The 17,326-nt window shown below is 35.2% G+C and overlaps 1 protein-coding gene and 1 long non-coding RNA gene across 2 annotated transcripts in view; one reads left to right on the top strand and one right to left on the bottom strand.

The window, feature by feature from the left end:
- The first annotated feature begins 3,548 nt into the window (after positions 1 to 3,548).
- Positions 3,549 to 7,498, top strand: LOC107834862 (uncharacterized). The gene is made up of 2 exons (XR_001660688.1): positions 3,549 to 3,691; positions 5,446 to 7,498. It is a non-coding gene; the product is annotated as an uncharacterized LOC107834862 (long non-coding RNA).
- A 1,786-nt stretch (positions 7,499 to 9,284) lies between these two features.
- Positions 9,285 to 17,326, bottom strand: part of LOC103131673 (contactin-associated protein-like 4) — a gene marked incomplete at its 5' end in the record, with an annotated part of 58,564 nt that continues 50,522 nt past the window's right edge. The window contains 5 exons of the mRNA XM_007543375.1: positions 9,285 to 9,781; positions 10,601 to 10,672; positions 12,026 to 12,241; positions 15,678 to 15,762; positions 16,799 to 16,932. Of these exons, the coding sequence (XP_007543437.1) occupies positions 9,585 to 9,781; positions 10,601 to 10,672; positions 12,026 to 12,241; positions 15,678 to 15,762; positions 16,799 to 16,932 (704 nt within the window). The remainder of the gene's footprint in view (positions 9,782 to 10,600; positions 10,673 to 12,025; positions 12,242 to 15,677; positions 15,763 to 16,798; positions 16,933 to 17,326) is intronic.

Genomic DNA, 17,326 nt, shown 5'->3' with positions numbered 1-17,326 from the left:
CTATTTAACAAATCTGCTCAGGTTAGGTTAGAATTTTTTATAAATAGATTTTACTTTGTGGTCGTAATATGACAAAGGTAATAAATATTTAAAAGTATTTTTGGGGAAAAAAAGCATTTAACATTTAGAAAATAAATTCACGGAAGCACGACTAATTGAAAAAGCAAAACAAAAAATCTCGATTTCCAATAAATAGTTTTGGTGATAGGATGAGATGGTTTTTATTCCACTGAAACAATTTTTTGCGTCACATGATCAACAACCAGATGTTGCGACTGGCAGAAACGACAAAGAAGACAATGTCAGGAAGTGGTTGGAGGATCTGATAATGACTTTATTCACATGTGATTTTAGTTTCGTATTTAATAGAAACACCACAATTGCTAAATTGTGTTTTTTGGCATCAGCTGAATATCGACAGTTTTGCGCACATCTGTAATGGAAACGCAGCCACTGTATGTGACAAACCTCAGCCGATGCATTGATATGCTGATTGCTTTAAAGTCTCTGGTGATTCAAATTATTCCACTCCAGACCTTCAGCGATTAGATAAGATGAGGGAATCTGCATAATTAAGCTTGAATAAGAGCTTTGAAGCAGAACTCCTCCTATGTCCTTTTCCCACTGAGATCTACAAGAGGAGAGGTGCTGCAGACGAGATGCCAGGCGAGGAGAGACGAGTCCAGGTGCAAAAAAAATGTTTTAGGAATAGAATAACAATCATTAAAACTGTAGCTCCAGTCAGGAGGGTGCAGGAAAAAATGTGTTTATTTTAATCTATACAAACCAATTAATCGATTACTGAAACATATAGACGGGTGAAGTTAAACCTAAAGTAACTTCTTACATTTTCTGCAGTTGTGGCTAAACTAAATTGTAGCGCGACGTACCAGGGCCATTGCAGATTGAAGAAACATTTTTTTCAGCGAAACATTTTTCATAAAATTTCCAGAAAACAAACTTGAAAATTTTTGACTTTGAAAAGTCAAAAATTTTATTTAAAAAAAAAAAAAACGACAACAACAAACATTTTGGGATTAATCTAACAAAAAACATAACAAATCAAAAAAGTTGGAAAAGTTTGGAAATTTTTCTTTGCTTTCAGAAATTTTCTGAGTTTCAAATTTCAAAAATGTCTGACTTTTAAAGTTAAGAAAATTTTTGACTTATCAAACTCAGAAATTTCCAAGTTTTTTATAGAATATTTCTGAGACTGATGTAAAATTTCAGTTTTTTCAAGCAAAATTTCAACTTTCCAAGCTCAGAAATTTCCCTGTTTTTTCTCAAATCTTTTGGCAGAAATCTGCAGCTGCTGTGTTTTTTTTCTCTATCGACGTACTACCCCATCAGAAAATAGCAGACATCTTGATATTTTATGTGTCTTTATTTTTGTGCTTCGTCTTTCAATTATTCCTCATATTTGTGTTTTTCAGGTTAATGTCAGTTTCAGGCTTTTCCTTTATTGTTTTGCCTCCATTCGGGTTAATTAGTCTCAGTTCCTGTTAGCCTGACGGTTTCTGCTGTTTTTGATATAAACTTTGCCATCAGCTGGTTTTAAATGATGTTTTGATTGTAAGAATTGTTTTTTCTTCTTGCGACCTGAATGTCAGAAAAGATGGTAAGTCTCTGTTATTTCATTGCCTCGCTGTTATTGCCAACAGCTTTGGGAAATATTCTCAGATAATCATTTTCACTGTTGGCTTTTAATTTAATGCCATGAAAACATGTGTGTGTCTCCTCAAAGATCTACCTTGTCTAAGTGTTTGTTTTTTAACTTTGTGCCGTTCAGAAATGCACAAAATCTCAACTCTAACGTGCTTATTCATGCCAAAATATGTATGATTGTCTGGTACAGTTAAAACGCTGAATGTAACCTTGTACTGTTTGTTTCCTGGTCAGAATATTTTAGTGCTCTCTGAGTCCTTGGTGTTTGTTTCCAGCTGGTTCTCATCATTTCGCCCTGGAAAACTCCCTCACTGAAAAATGTTAAACATGTTTTTGTAAAAATAACAGAATCTGCTTTTCCTAATGCTGCCTGAAGGATGCAGACCAAAACAAAAAACCAAACCTGATGTTTGTTTGTCAAACAGACGGACGACAATCGACTCAAGTTGTTGAACCCGGAAGCCGAACCAAATCAACAAACCATTTCCATCTACTTGTTTAAAGGGAACATTATACAAAACTCACTTTTGTACATTTTTACCCTTCCATTTTGGTTTCCACTGCTTCTAAAAACAGTCCAAAATTGTATGTTTTTTGGTGTTTGGAAAAAGAGCCGTTTCAAAATCCTTCTAGAATATCAATAAACTTTAAATTTAAATTAACATTTCACACTGAAACTGGAAGACATTTGAAATACACAAAATAAATAAAACAACAAATAAATCAATTATAAAGTCACTACGAAAAAATTGTCCTTCAATAAAAGGTTTAGTTGAAACTAAAGAACCAGACTGAAAACTTTAATCATCTAATTTTTGGTAGAAACAACGAAAAACAATAAATTATGCAAGTGGAAATTAATGAGTCAGTTTTAATTTATCATGTGATTAATTGATTTATTATTTATTGCGATGTATTTGATGCTACTTTTACATTATGTAAGAGACAAAGATTTAAATTTCCTCCTAAAGTGGCGTTTCTGTTTGAACTTTGTGTTTTATCACAAGCTGCAGAATGACAGCCTGGCGCCTCTCACACATGCAGTGCATGTTGCTACAGCCAATCCAGCTCCTATTATTTGTCAAAACAAGTTGAGATTGAAGAGGTGAGTCTGAGGTCCTGGTGACACTCTGAGAGATGAGCTGAGGTGATGAGCGGTCTGAGGGCTGAACGCCATCTGCATGCACAATATCAATAAAACATGAGCGCTCTGCAGATTTGTGTCCACCAAATCACTTTTATTTATGGAGCTTCTTCTGCATAATGCATCTGAAGATATAATCAGTGGAGCTGTGATCAATGTCTGGACTCCTGCTGGATGAGGGACTTGGCAGAACAGACCAAATAGATCATTTTTTTGTAGACGGTGTGTTGGTGTTGCCATTTATCTGAGACACTAAAGAGGCAGAGTTCATAATGAAAATGCTGGAATGAAAATTTACACTTAAACTCAGAAAACCGACAACAAATATGAGATTCTCACAAAGAGACAGAGGGAAAAAGGCAAAATATCCTCACTGCAAAAACACAAACTCTTTTTTGGTCTAGCTTCTAGTGCAAATATCTCAGTACAATTGAAATAAAAAAGATTAACTGAAAAGTTTTAAGTAAATAATTCCTTGATGAAAATATTGTTAAACTGGCAGATTATTTAACTTTTTCCTGTGCTGGAAGTGAAATAATCTGCCAGTGGATCGAGAACTGGGTTGCTAGGTAACGGGCTGGGCTTGACTGGGGTTGCTAGGTGACGGGCTGGGCTTGACTGGGGTTGCTAGGTGACAGGCTGGACTTGGCTGGGGTTGCTAGGTGATGGGCTGGGCTTGGCTGGGGTTGCTAGGTGACAGGCTGGACTTGGCTNCTGGGGTTGCTAGGTGACGGGCTGGGCTTGGCTGGGGTTGCTAGGTGACGGGCTGGACTTAACTGGGGTTGCTAGGTGACGGGCTGGGCTTGACTGGGGTGGATAGGTGACGGGCTGGACTTGGCTGGGATTGCTAGGTGACGGGCTGGACTTGGCTGGGGTTGCTAGGTAACAGCGCAAAGTGAAATAATCTGCTAGTGGAACATGTACTTTTTAAAATCAATATTAAGGAGTTATTGATTTAAAACAAATTCCTACATCTTGATGAAAAGTTACTTGTAAATTGGTTTTGTCTTATTCCAAGTTTAACAAAACTTTTACTGTTCATCTTTTAAATGCATTTTTTATATCTCTAACTTTGTTTATTCTTTTACAATATATTTAGATAGATGCCATTTAGTTTGGTTAAGAATTACATTTACTTATTTTCTAGTTCAGAATACTAACAGCATTATAAACTGTTGACAGTTTAGTGATTAAGACTTGTAAAATGTTTATCAGTTTTTCCATTTTTTCTGCATCAACTGAGTACAAAATGTTTGTTTAGATTTAGCAAAAATTATCAGATTATTTATGAATTTGATTAATTTTACTTAAATAGCTGTTTAAAAAAAAGGAAAACTTGAGATTAATTTTAAGTTTCCTGCATTTCTGAGCAGCATGACCCTTTGTTTGCTTTCCTTGATGAGCCGTCTCGGCTTTCATGGCTTCAGAAATACAATGGAATCAGGAAGATTGCATTTAGTCTTTAAACATTTTATTCTCTTTGGCTTTATTTTTTGTGAGGAATGAAGACAGCGTGGAATATTTTCTGTTTTTGTACACATTTATGGTGATTTACATGTTTTTTAAAGACAGGAGGAGCTATATGATGTCATAATTAGTTGTGAAACCGGCAAATAATAAGCAGCATCTTATTGTATTTTGTTGGTTATTGTTTATTATTGGTATGATAGTTTACTGTGGAGAAGTGATTAACTCTGATACTAAATACAAAGTAAAGTACACCTAATAAACCATTTCTTTTATTGGTTTTATGCAGTTTCTCTGTAAGCTGCATCAAGTTTTCATCGAAACTCTTGAAGCTGGAGGTGAAAGATGATTTCTATCTGTTTTCATGCAGGATGTTAATAAAACACGAGCTGTTTTGAAGCTATGCATGCACCTGATCGCTGATATGCAGCTTAGTATGCAGCTGAAGATGTAATCAGAGAGCTGATTAGCTTTTCTGTTAACAAGAAAATGATGGAATTTCACATGCCTTGAATAAATAGGTTAGGAGAGAATGTACGCTGCAAGGCAGGAGGAGTTTCGCACTTTAATTATTGGAAGACAATCAATCTTAGCAGGTTTGAGGCAAAGCTACAACATTTTAGACCAGTCAGTAAAAAAGGCATCTTTTAGATAAGAACAGTTTTAAGATGTTAATATAAACACACTGATTTTGAGTTATTACAATGGATTTAAAATAAAGTTTTATTCAGCTATTATTTTTCCTTGAACAGGTTAGGATAAATCTCTGAGCTAAACAAAACATGTTTGTTAAATTTTTTTTAAACACAATCATTCTTAGACAGATTTTAGACTGTTTTGGGGCGTCTCGTCACTTTAAATCTGAATAAGGTGCTTCTGGCCACGAACTCAAACTCAACATTTACTCTTGTGCATGACAATGGTTACAAACCAATGTGCAATTATACAACTGTACATCTTTAAAAAGCAGAAGTAGAGTCTCCTGCACAACCAAGAAGAAGGCAGCAAGTGGTTTCTGGATGGAAAGTCAACAACAAAACACTTGTACAGCACATGCAGCAATAAACCAGATCACCAAATGTGCAGGAACTCAGCTTGGGTTGCTAGGTAACGGGATGGGCTTCATTGCGGTTGCTAGGTAACGAAGTGGGCTTCACTGGGGTTGCTAGGTAACGGGCTGGGCTTCACTGGGGTTGCTAGGTAACGGGCTGGGCTTCACTAGGGTTGCTAGCTAACGGCTGATTTGCAGCATTACACTCCAGAAAATATTGAAACGGCTCATTTTCACGACACCAGAAAAACATTAACTTATAGCCAAAACATAGCTGGGTGTTTTTAAAGCATTATAAACAAAATTGAAGTATAAAAATATTCAAAATGTGAGTTTTTCATAATAGGTTCCCTTTAACTACACTAAAAATTTACTTGGTAAAAGCCAGTGATAAATTACAGATTGTAAAACTAATACAACTTACACTTTTCTACATTCTTTCGTGTTGCAATAATTCAGTGTGATAACCCAATCCAATTAATACAGAAATATGAAGGAAGGAAAATAATTGGTTTTAATAAAAACAAAAAAACTTGTAGAACAAAAACAATAAACACAAGAAAAAGCCTCTGCTTCTCCAGTTAAGCTGGGTTGTAAACAAACTGACTGTTTTGTGAACACGGAGCAGAAAGAGCCAAAGTTCTCCTCCAGACTAATTTTCCATAACAATTATGATGGATAGAATCTGACAACAGAGGTCTTGGATGTCGTTTGTAATCAGGCAGCGGCATCACTGCTGCCCGCAGTGCTGCAGTCTCATCAGATCACTAATCAGGATTCGGTTCCTCATAATTATCCTGCCCACCTTCACCAGCAACGCCTCTTCTTTTATCACTTATGGCTGCTTTTTCATTTGCATGAATAGGCATTAATCAGCTCCATTCACACAGGATGGGGAACATTTAGCACATTTATTCAGCACACTTGACACCAACCTTAAGTAGGCATTAATTTAATTATCATTCCAGTGAGCTGCGCTATGCATTTACTCAAATATTACATTATGCAGGACGTGAACAACTGATGCTGAGGTATGATTTGAACCACATCAACATGCTGTCAGATTGATGTGGAATAGTTAAAATATAACGGCCGGTAAAACTTTGATCAGGAAATATGATTGTTTTGAGTGAAATTGAACCAAAACAGAACAAAATAAATTGGAAAAACAGATTTTCAATATTTTCAACTGAAATATGTTCAATATTTTCTCTGTTTATCTCAAAGTTTCCCCTCCGATGAGTATAATTTAATTATTTCATTTATTCCGCATGTGTGAAAACAAAAACACTTTTAATGAGACATAAAAATTTTAGCTGAACAAGTTTATGTCAGAATTTCCCACAAAATTATTCATTTCTTTCAAAAAAATAAGTCAAACTCAGGGTTACAAACTAATAAAAAAGGACAAATATTTCAATAACAACTAGTTTTTCAGACATTTTACCTTTTTGAAAATGAATCTGGAAACAACAAATTTTGATCAAATGTGTGACGGTTGTAGCTTTATATACAACAACAAACATTTTAGAAATATAACAATAACTGATTCATAGAATACAGTGTAAACTTAAAGAAACACTTCCAAATAAATTAGGAAATATTTATAGCTAGAATAACAAATTGTTAAAAAAAAATCACTAGTCTTGTTCCTGTAAAAAATTCCCCTCAGGTTGTTTTGCTCTGTTTCCCCCCACAGAGCCGACGGTGAGGAGCTGAATTACTCCCTCTGAGAACAGAAAATACCAGGAGACCCTCTGATCACAGCTCTCTGCTGCATCTGATGAGGTCTGGAGGGAGAGCTGCTGCATGCTAATGGCAGGAGACGCAAGAAACAGAGAGAGAAAATGCAGGAAGAGAGGGCGCTAAATCTGAGCTGCGTTTCAACAGGACGATCTTTCAGGAGCCCTTAGAGTCCAACCTGAACTCAAGAGTTCAGATGGCAGGAAGAGGAAGTGTAGCTCCTGGCAGATGTCATGACCTATTTCATACTGATTAACTTTTACACAACTTCTTACAGGACTCAAGGGATGTGAAGTACTTCTTACAGAGAAAAGCTGTCAGTTAAAGGGGACCGATTATGCAAAATTTACATTTTGGACACCTTTGTACTTCCATTTTCCTCTACAAACAGTTCAAGTGCTTAAGAAAAACAAAAACACCCAGCCGTCTTTTGGCTACAGGTAAATTTTTTTTTGGCGTCTGGAAAATGAGCAGCTACAAAAACCTCCGGAATTATCTGCTGCCTAGCAACCCCAACAGAACTCTGCCCGTCACCTAGCAACCCCAACAAAACTCTGCCCATCACCTAGCAACCCCAACAAAACTCTGCCCGTCACCTAGCAACCCCAACAGAACTCTGCCCGTCACCTAGCAACCCCAACAAAACTCTGCCTGTCACCTAGCAACCCCAACAGAACTCTGCCCATCACCTAGCAACCCAAGCTGAGCTCCTAAAATTTTTTCTAAAATAAATTTGGACATTATTTGTGTTTAAGTACTGACTGCACTGTCAAAATGTCAACATTTCCAGACATTTTATCTGCATCTCAAACCACGACTAGTTCAACATGTTGGCCTACATAAGTTGTAATTTTCCTATTAACCCAAAAGTTGATCACTTGCAGAATAATCTTGAATTAACCTCACATTTGTGTTGCTGCTGAAAGGAAAGAAGAATTTTTTCCAGGTGTCTTCAGAGACAGAAGCCTTTTTCTTTTCTTTTATGTTTTTCTAATAGAAGAAAAACTGCAAAACAAGACATCAGATTTTTAGAGTTGAAATGGTAGGTCATTTCTTTTAAAAGAGCATGGAGGATAAAAATAAAATAAAAGTGCTTTATAAGCTCATGTCATGAAAATCCCTTACTTCAATTGAGAGCTTTGCACAATATGGACTCTAAAAGTTAACTGGAGTGTCTCAAATCCTCCATTAGGCAGAGATGGATAAGGACGTCAGCAAAAACCATGAAGTGTCTACAAAGCGAAAAAGGTGAAAGAGAGTTATGTTTTATGGTCCGTGCTGCTTCAAGCTGCTTCTGAAAGCGTTGTGATGTTGGCTGATCGCTGCAGGTGGCGCATTAAAACCCAAAGCTGCAAAAGAAATTCCTCAAGTTTTTCATCACAAAGCAGAGAGAAAAGCAAAGATAAGCTTTCCAAGCAACTCAACTGTAAAGTTTTAGACTGACTTTAATTTGGTATTCATATATACAGCACATTTTGGAACAATTCTTACCTGTAACAGATGGATTTTATTTGATTCTGAGAATGTGCTTTGGCTGGGTTGCTCCATGTAAACTTGGCATAATCCATTCTTTCATCTCCACATCTTTTTTGGCTCTGGCATCTCAGATTTACCAGACTCTTCTTAGAAAACTTTTTATAAATCTCCCCCAGCTCAAAAGTTTTCACTGCACACTGCAAAAACACAAAATCTTACCAAGTAATTGTGGTCTAGTTTCTAGTGAAAATATCTTATCTTAAATAAGACAAACGTAAAAGTAACTTTTCAGGAAGATATAGAGGCTTGTTTTAAGTCAATAATTCCTTAATATTGATGAAAACATACTAGTTCCATTGGCAGATAAATTAGAAAAAATATCTTGTTACAAGTGAAATAATCTGAACTTTTAAGTAGCAAAATTTCATGTTTTTGTTTCCTTTTCCTTAATTATTAAAATGTATATGTGTGATTTTTGGTAGATTATTTACTGATTATTTTGGGTGGATTATTTCACTTGTAAAAATAAATTTTTCCATGTTATAAGAGAAATAATATTCCAGTGGAACTAGAACTGGGTTGCTAGGTAACGGCCTGGACTTGGCTGGGGTTGCTAGGTAACAGTGCCTGTCTGTTGTGAAATAAGTGAAACAATCCGCCAGTGAAACTATAACTTTTTTCTTCAATATTAAGGAATTATTTACTTAAAACAAGCCTCTACATCTTTCTACAAAGTTACTTATTTCAAGTGTAAGACGGAAATAGAAACTAGACCAAAAATATTTGGTAAGATTTTGTGTTTTTGCAGTGCAATGTTTATCATTCTCTGTTGGACAGAAAACTTTCGAAATGGATCTAAATAAGCACACAAATCACTACGAACTGTACAAGTTCAAATATTCAACTCTTTAAAGTGAGTCCAATATCTCTGCCAGTCCGTATTTACAAAAATAAATAAATAAATAAAACAAAAGGGGAAGAAGGGGTAAAGCACTGTTTGGTAATTTATCCAGCTCAGTCCTTTGAGGTTATTTTGTGCTAAATGAAAAACTCCTTCTGGTTTTCACTTTGAACGCTCAGAGAGTCTGGCTGGCCGCTGAACGGGAACGCGCGGCCTTCACCGGGCTGTGCTGCTTTCACTTCCTGGTTCCGATACGTCTCCTTCCTGAGGCAGATGAACCGAGCCAAGATGGCTGCCGCGCACACCACGATAAATATGACCACTGCAATCACACCTGAGAACCGCAAAACACACAGAGGCATGAGGACAGTAACATCCTGCTAAATACATAAACAAAATAAATATTTCAATATTTAAATCAGAAGAGAAAATAAATTTTGATTGCCAGAAAATGTAAATATTGTATTAAAAAAATACTGAATAAAAAAAATGTAGTTCTGTAATTACGACTGTGTAAGTTAGATTTAAAAAAAAGGAGATGTAAAAATTCAGAAATTTTGTGGTTAATCTCAGAAATTTTCTAAAAAAACAACAACAAAATTTTTGGGTTTGAAAAGTAAAAAATTTGATAGAAAAATTTTCAGGTCAACAAATTTGGACACCACTGATGTCGGCCTTGAGGTTTTTGTCTTGAAAACTTGTTTTAAATTGGTCTTTTAAAATATTTAAATCACAAATTTTGATTAGTTGTGACCAACAGTAATCCATATTATCTCATGAATCATGAGTTTCACTATTGGAACTTAATTGCTGAAATAAATTGAATTATTGGTGGTATTCTAATTTATTAAGAAGGATTTGTGGGAGTAATTGGGTTTGTGCACCAAGCTGAAGGTTACCGTACTCTCTCCATCTTGAAAATGTCTCAGCATCACACTAATGGTGGACATAATTGCAGTGAAGTTTGATTTCCCCTGACAGGTTTCAGCTTTTCTGACCAACCATCAGGTTTCTAATTGACATTTTTAGGGAAGCTCATGGATGACAAAGAGCTTTCAGGTGGGAGCATCAGAAAATGTTTAATATCTACTAAAAAAAATACTAATAAATATTTAGGATGAACTGTTGTCATTGGAAATATGACTGGTTTTACCTCCAACTAGAGCTGAATCATTGCGAATGGTGTTGACTAAAGGCTGGCCAGGATCCACAGAGTGAGGCTGGTCTATAGAAAAAATAAAAACATTTAGTATTAAGAAACCAACAAAACAAAAAAAGGGAAGTATCAGCGATCAAAATACCAAGAAATAAAGATTTAGTGTGTTTTCACACTTAGTAGTCTGGTGGATTCGGTTCAATTTGAGACCAAAATTGTAACATTTGTTACATTTTCAGCTGCTGCGGTTCGATTTCACACTGCAAAGTGTTAAACAAAACCAAACTAATAAAAACCTGTTCACCTCCTCGCCTGTGGGGGCGCTGCACCAAGAACCACTGAAGAAAATGACATGAAAACCACTGAAGAAGACACTGAGCACAACTGCTAAAAACACAAAATCTGACCAAATAACTTCTAAAAAAAGATATAGGAGCTTTTTTTTTAACTCAATAATTCTTAATATTGATAAAAAAAGTTCTAGTTTCACTGGCGGATTATTTCTATGATGGATTATTAGGGCCACTATAGATAAAAAAACTCCAAACTCCTATTTAAAAATGTTTTTAAATTAATTGCAGAAATTGTTTAGAAAAAAACTTGGATCTTTCTGAGTTTTAAAAGGTGAAAAATTTTGACTTTTGGACATTTTCTTTTGAAATGTAAAAGAATTCCACGTTTTTTCTACAAAATTTCTGACTTTTCTAGAAAAGATTTCTTGGCGGAAGTTTACACCTCTTTTCTATCTAGAATGGTCACAATTCTCCATCAAATTATTATTTATAAAGTGGGATAAATATGTTGCTGCAAGTGAAACGAGCTGCCAGTGGAACTTACACTTTAAAAAATTATATATTAAGGAATTATTGATTTAAAATAAGCTCTGAGTTAAAATAAGCTCTGTTTTGTCTTATTTCAAATGTACCAAGATATTTGCACAGGAAACGAGACCAGAATAATTTGTTTTGGTGTTTTTGCAGTGAAGAAGCCTGAAAATTACATTCACCTTGTTTATTTTTTGGATTTCGGCATCTTTTTAAGCTGATGACAGTGTTAATTTGTATTTACTCTTCTGGGATTAATTGCAGTTTCACACCTCAACAATGAACCAAATTTTGTAGAAAGATGAACTAGAGTTTGATTAATTTGGATTAATCATGGTGGGTGTGAAATCAGCCTGGATGTAAATCAGCTTTAAAACAGAAGGAGTGAAAGTAGTTCCTGCATAAAGGTATTTCCAAAAGGTTGAAGGGATTTCCCCAGAGCTGCTTGATGACTCTCATCTGTCGCTGTGCCGACGTCTTCCTACTTACTGAGATGAATGCTTAATGAGCCATAAAAAATAAAATCCTAATGGATCTCCAGAAGTGTCATTTTAAAATCACAGCAGACCAGGAAAAGCTGCGGTTGTTCTGATTTTACCTGACAGCGAATGTGTCGTTTCTGCTGCGTAGGAATCGGCCTGAGCCGGCGCGGCGCAGCTCGACGCCACGACGGCGCCGGCGACAGAAACGCGGCCATCGGGTCGCAGCAGAGCAGCTTTTAGAGGACAGATGGCGCCGAAGCGAACGGCTGACAGACAACCGGAGAAGCCAGCGGATGCCAAGCCGGCGAGATCCGCGCTCAGGCCTTCAGACTCTGAACAAAAACAAATTACAGCGTTAAAATACAGAAACATCAGTTTGTTCTCATGAGCTAATCGCTAATAAATGGCCTCAACAATTTGCTTTTATTACCAGATGGTATAAAACAAAACAAACAAAAAAGAAAATGTGTTTTTTTAGTGCTGAATGTTGGCAACAAAAATTATGTCATAGCCAACAAAATAACAATAAAATATACAACAATAAAATAAAACGTCCAGCACCGCATTGATGGGAAAATCAGCTTTTTGCTGCAAGATTTATTAACAGTAAATGTGGACAAAAATATTAGATTCTTAGACTTTGTTAGTTTAAAACTGGTTTATGGGCACTGCAGTAAATTTCCACCAAAAAATCACCAGGAAAAACAAGATGTCCGAGTTTAAAAGGTCAAAAACATTGCTAGAAAAAAAAACAGAAACTTTGAAATAAAGCTCAGAAATTTTCTAGGAAAAATTCTGAAATTTCAGATTTTTCTAGAAAATTTTAAACTTTTCAATCTCAAAAATTCCCAAGTTTTTTCTAGAAAATTTGTAAAAATAATCTCAAAAATTCTAGATTTTTTTCTGGCAAATTTTCAACCTCTAAATTTCTTTTTTTAAGGTTTTGTTGGCTCTATTGGCCTCCATTTGAAAGCAGTTTGACAGGAAAGACACATGGCAAATGCCACCAGGCCGGGAATTGAACCTGCGACCACCGGCATGAGGACCAAGGCCTCAACACATGGGCTGTGCCCTTTGCCTCTGCGCCACCACAGCATCCCAAACTCTAAATTTCCATGTTTTTTCCCCTCAAGTTTCTGAAAATAATCTGACAACTTCAGAATTTTGACTTTTCGAGCTCAGAAATGTCCATGTTTTTTTCTAAAAAATGTCTGATTGTTGGTGGAAATTTATTCTTATTTTAATCTATCTATCTATCTATCTATCTATCTATCTATCTATCTATCTATCTATCTATCTATCTACATTTTAGTGGAACTAGAACTTTAGTTAAATTAATATTAATTAAATTATTCATTTAAAACAAGCTCCTTCATCTTGGTAAAAAGTTACTGTTCAGTTAGTTTTGTCTCATTTCAAATGTTCTAACATATCTGCACTAGAAATGATACCAAAATTGTTAAGATTTTGTGTTTTTGCAGTGTAAGAACATTTTAAACTGACTGGTTTCACTTAAATGACTATAAAAACAAATTATTAATCAGTTTTTTTGTGGACAAAATAATTATGTATTAGCAGAATCTGCAACTATGCACAAAGTCATGGGGGAAATTAATAATAATTTCACAATTAGCTGATGAAAAGTTACTTATTTTCAATTAAAAATGTAGACTGGTATATTAAGACAATAAAAAAGTAAAATCTAGTCGCGGAGGCCGATCCATTAATCTTTTGACTGATTTCCTGTCAAAAGTTGTGAAACTGCTTCGATTGTTAAACGGTGGAGTCATTATTCACGAGGCTAAACAGCAGAAACCAGGTTAAGCTTTATTGCAGAGCAGCTCGGCCATAAATACCAAAAGGTGACAGCTTGTCTTATCTGTAATATTAATACTTTAGGAAACACAAAAGGAATAATGAAATCACAATGAACTAAGCTCGGCGCATTAATCAGATGAAGAAAACAAATTCTCATCTTTTCTGCTGCTGTGGATCTAGAGGGGAAAAAAAGACGTTTGTGGCTTTAAGTGCAGGAGAGAAAAATGTCACCAAGTTTAATTTTGTTAAAAACAATCAGATAAAAGGATATAAATATTATGTATCTGGTGACAGAATGTTAAATTTTGAATTAGAAAATCTGACTAACAGCTACTGAACATCGACTCCAGCAGCTTCTGCTGATATAAATATCAGAATAAAACATTTATTCCTGCTGAGGAACCTGATTACGCAGCACATCGCTGCCAGGAAGTTAACTTGTAACCAGAGGGGGAAAAATATTCCATACATAAATATGACACGGCAGCATAACCTGGCTGGAGCGAGCATTTTATCAGCTGCATGCTTAATCAGGTTCAGGGTTTTAAATTGCAGATGAGTGACAGGAAGTAATCCCCCACATCCAATCTGTAGGTTTTATTGCTTTTAGCAGCTCCTGCAGAGACGATTCATCAGGTTTTATGTTATAAAATCATATTTATTTCTGGTTTGCTTTCAATATTTCTTGTTTAGTTGTTGCTCCAATTTGCTCTATAATAAATGGTGGATATATTCTTTAGTCCTATAGTGGAGCAGAAAGCAGAAATAAATCAAAATAAGGTAAAATTAAGTTTCTCAGAGAGTTTAGAGTCACAGATTTGATTTCTACATGGTCAAAAATGCACAGTTTGATGCCAGAATCAACGATGCTGTGGAAGTCTGCATTTATAGCAAGATGTAATAATTATATCCCTGATGTGGCGGCCATCTTGAAAATGGGCAGCCATGTTGAATTTTAAGTGGTTTTTCAAAAGAAGAACATAAGGACCATCTGAGCCAAATTTGGTGTTTGTATCTCCATTTGAAAGAATCTAGTAAAATATTATGTTATCTGCTGCATGATAACAGAAATACGGAAAACAATCACGTAAATACAGCGACGATTAAGATTACTGAAAAAAAAAAGAATTCAAATTTAATCTTCAAATTCTAACTTTTCTTCAGAATTCATACTTTTTTTTCCTTCTGGCATTTTCCTCAGGATTCTGAGTTTCATCTCACATTTCTGATTTGTTTCCCTCAGACTTGAGACCGAGAATTAGAAAATCTCCAGGACAATTTCCAGGATTATAATTTTTATGTCAAGAATCTGCCGTTTTTCCTCAAAGTTCTATCTTTTTCTCAAAATTCTGATATTTTTCTCAGAATTCTGAATTTAATCTCAAAATTCAGATTTTTTTCCCCCTTAGGAATTTCACTTTTTTTCTTTGACATCAGACTTTTTTCTCAAATTTTGACTTTTTTTTCCAGAATTATGACTCATTTCAGAATCTGACTTTTTTAATTTTTACTTTTTCTCAGAATTCTAAATTTTCTCCCCAAAATTCTGAATTTAATCTCAAAATTCAGATTATTTTTTTTCTTATCAGAATTTTGACTTTTTTTTCTGTGAATCCTGACTTTTGGTCTTAGAAGAGTGAAGTCAGAGTTCTGAGCGGTACCGTTTCCCCGTTGGCCTTCAGGTTAGTTTTTTGGACAGTTTCAGATGATCCTGTTTATCGATCAGTCACTGTGAATGGGGACCAATCAGGTGAGTCACTGTGGCAGAAATGAAGCTGAAAGTGAAACTGAACAGTTCACTTTGAGCAGAGATTTACTGATCTGTGCTCAAAGAGATCAGTAAATCTCTGAGCAGATTTATGGTGTTTCGGCCGCCTTGGTCACAAACAGAAAATGACTGATAATGTTTTACTGCTTGGTACTGAACTGGATAAAAATAACTTTATTTACCTGGAACTCTCCCCAGAATGATGGATTTAACGTTAAACTCCACGTCAGACGTCACGTTGAATTCCTCTCTGTTATTCTGGTCAATCTGAAAGATTATTGATTAGAAACAAAATCTAAAAGCAATAACATTCTGTTCAGTAAAGATCATTTACTGTGCATTAAGAAGGATTAAATGAGGAAAGAAATTAAAGCAAGTTGCAAAATTTTTCATATGAGTTTCTCTTTTTTTTGTCTTTTTAGTTTGTCACGGTGCAACAAGACACTTTAATGTATTTAATTAAGATTTTAATATTTCCAAACACAATTCAGTGCAAATAGGCCCATCACGATAAATTTTACTATAAATTGTTCCTGTAATTATTGCGATAAATGATAATGTTGTTTTGAGACCATTTTCATGTAACATATTGATAATGGCATAATAACGCAGGTTTCAAAGACAAACTTTAATTTTGTACAGAACTCAAAACACTGGAAGATATTTTAATTATAAACAAAAACAATAAATAAAACTGAAGTAAAAACAATCGAAACCATAAATAAAACGGATTCTGATGTCTTTGTAAACAAAACTGCACTTCAAAAAATATCAGATCATTAGAATGCAAATCATTGAGCTCATTTTAATTTATCATGTGATTAATTGATTAACTGATTAATTGCCCCACATTGCCACTGATACCCAATCTAGAACTATAATATGGGAGCCAATACAGATATTAATATTGGACCGGTGCAGCTCTAGTACATTCTGCAATCAATCAAAGAAATAGTTAAAATAATTAATTATTAACATCTTTATATTATTTTGTACCTCTAATTTTCTGTTTGCATTAAATTAGGACATGACGTAAACACACACTCATCAAATAAAATGACTTAAACGCAACACTTCTTACGCATGAAGTCAACCTGTAACATTGATTAGTTTGAAATTGAATATTAATATAAAAACATTTTGAAATATTAAAGGAAATCTTTGTCATGCCTGTTGCTACCGGCAACAGCTCAGCTTGTCAACGAATCTAAAAACAGCTCTGACCTGTCAGGTATATGGGGAGGTGTGTGTGTGTGTGCGTGCGTGCGTGTGTGTGTGTGCGTGCGTGTGTGTGTGTGTGTACCTGCACTGCCACAGTGTCCGCCTGTCGCCTGACGGTCACAGTGTGCAGACAGCCGTCAGCTAAGTTCATGACTCGGCTGCTCAACACTTCCTCGTCTCTGTTGCTGTGCAACTTGTACCTCACTTCTAACTCATCTACAAAAAAAGAAACAAAACAAATAAATCGATGGAGACTTAAAGGTAAACACACAAAATAAAAATTACAACAGACAAAAGTGTATTAAATGTACATTTTCTATCCTGAAAAAGGAACTCTAACTGCACAGGCACATCTAAAATAAGTTTAATATTTTGGAAAAAGTTCAATATTTTGGTCAAAATGTGATTAAACACAGAGTGAAAGATTTAAAGTCTATGTTTGCTGCAATTGTGAAGATTATGGCGTGGAGATTAAGAAAACCTCAAATTTAGGGTCTTGGAAAATTTGAAATCTGAGAAAAAATTAAATATGGAAACTCACAGTGTCACCAATGAAGTTAATGAACACAAAACACCTGAAAAGATTCATGAGCTCAACTTTGATGTCAAA

The sequence above is a fragment of the Poecilia formosa genome, unplaced genomic scaffold, assembly GCF_000485575.1.
Source record: "Poecilia formosa unplaced genomic scaffold, Poecilia_formosa-5.1.2 Scaffold808, whole genome shotgun sequence".
NCBI lineage: Eukaryota > Metazoa > Chordata > Actinopteri > Cyprinodontiformes > Poeciliidae > Poecilia > Poecilia formosa.
The sequence above is the reverse complement of the archived record's forward strand: the minus strand, read 5'-3'. Positions and strand labels throughout refer to the sequence as shown.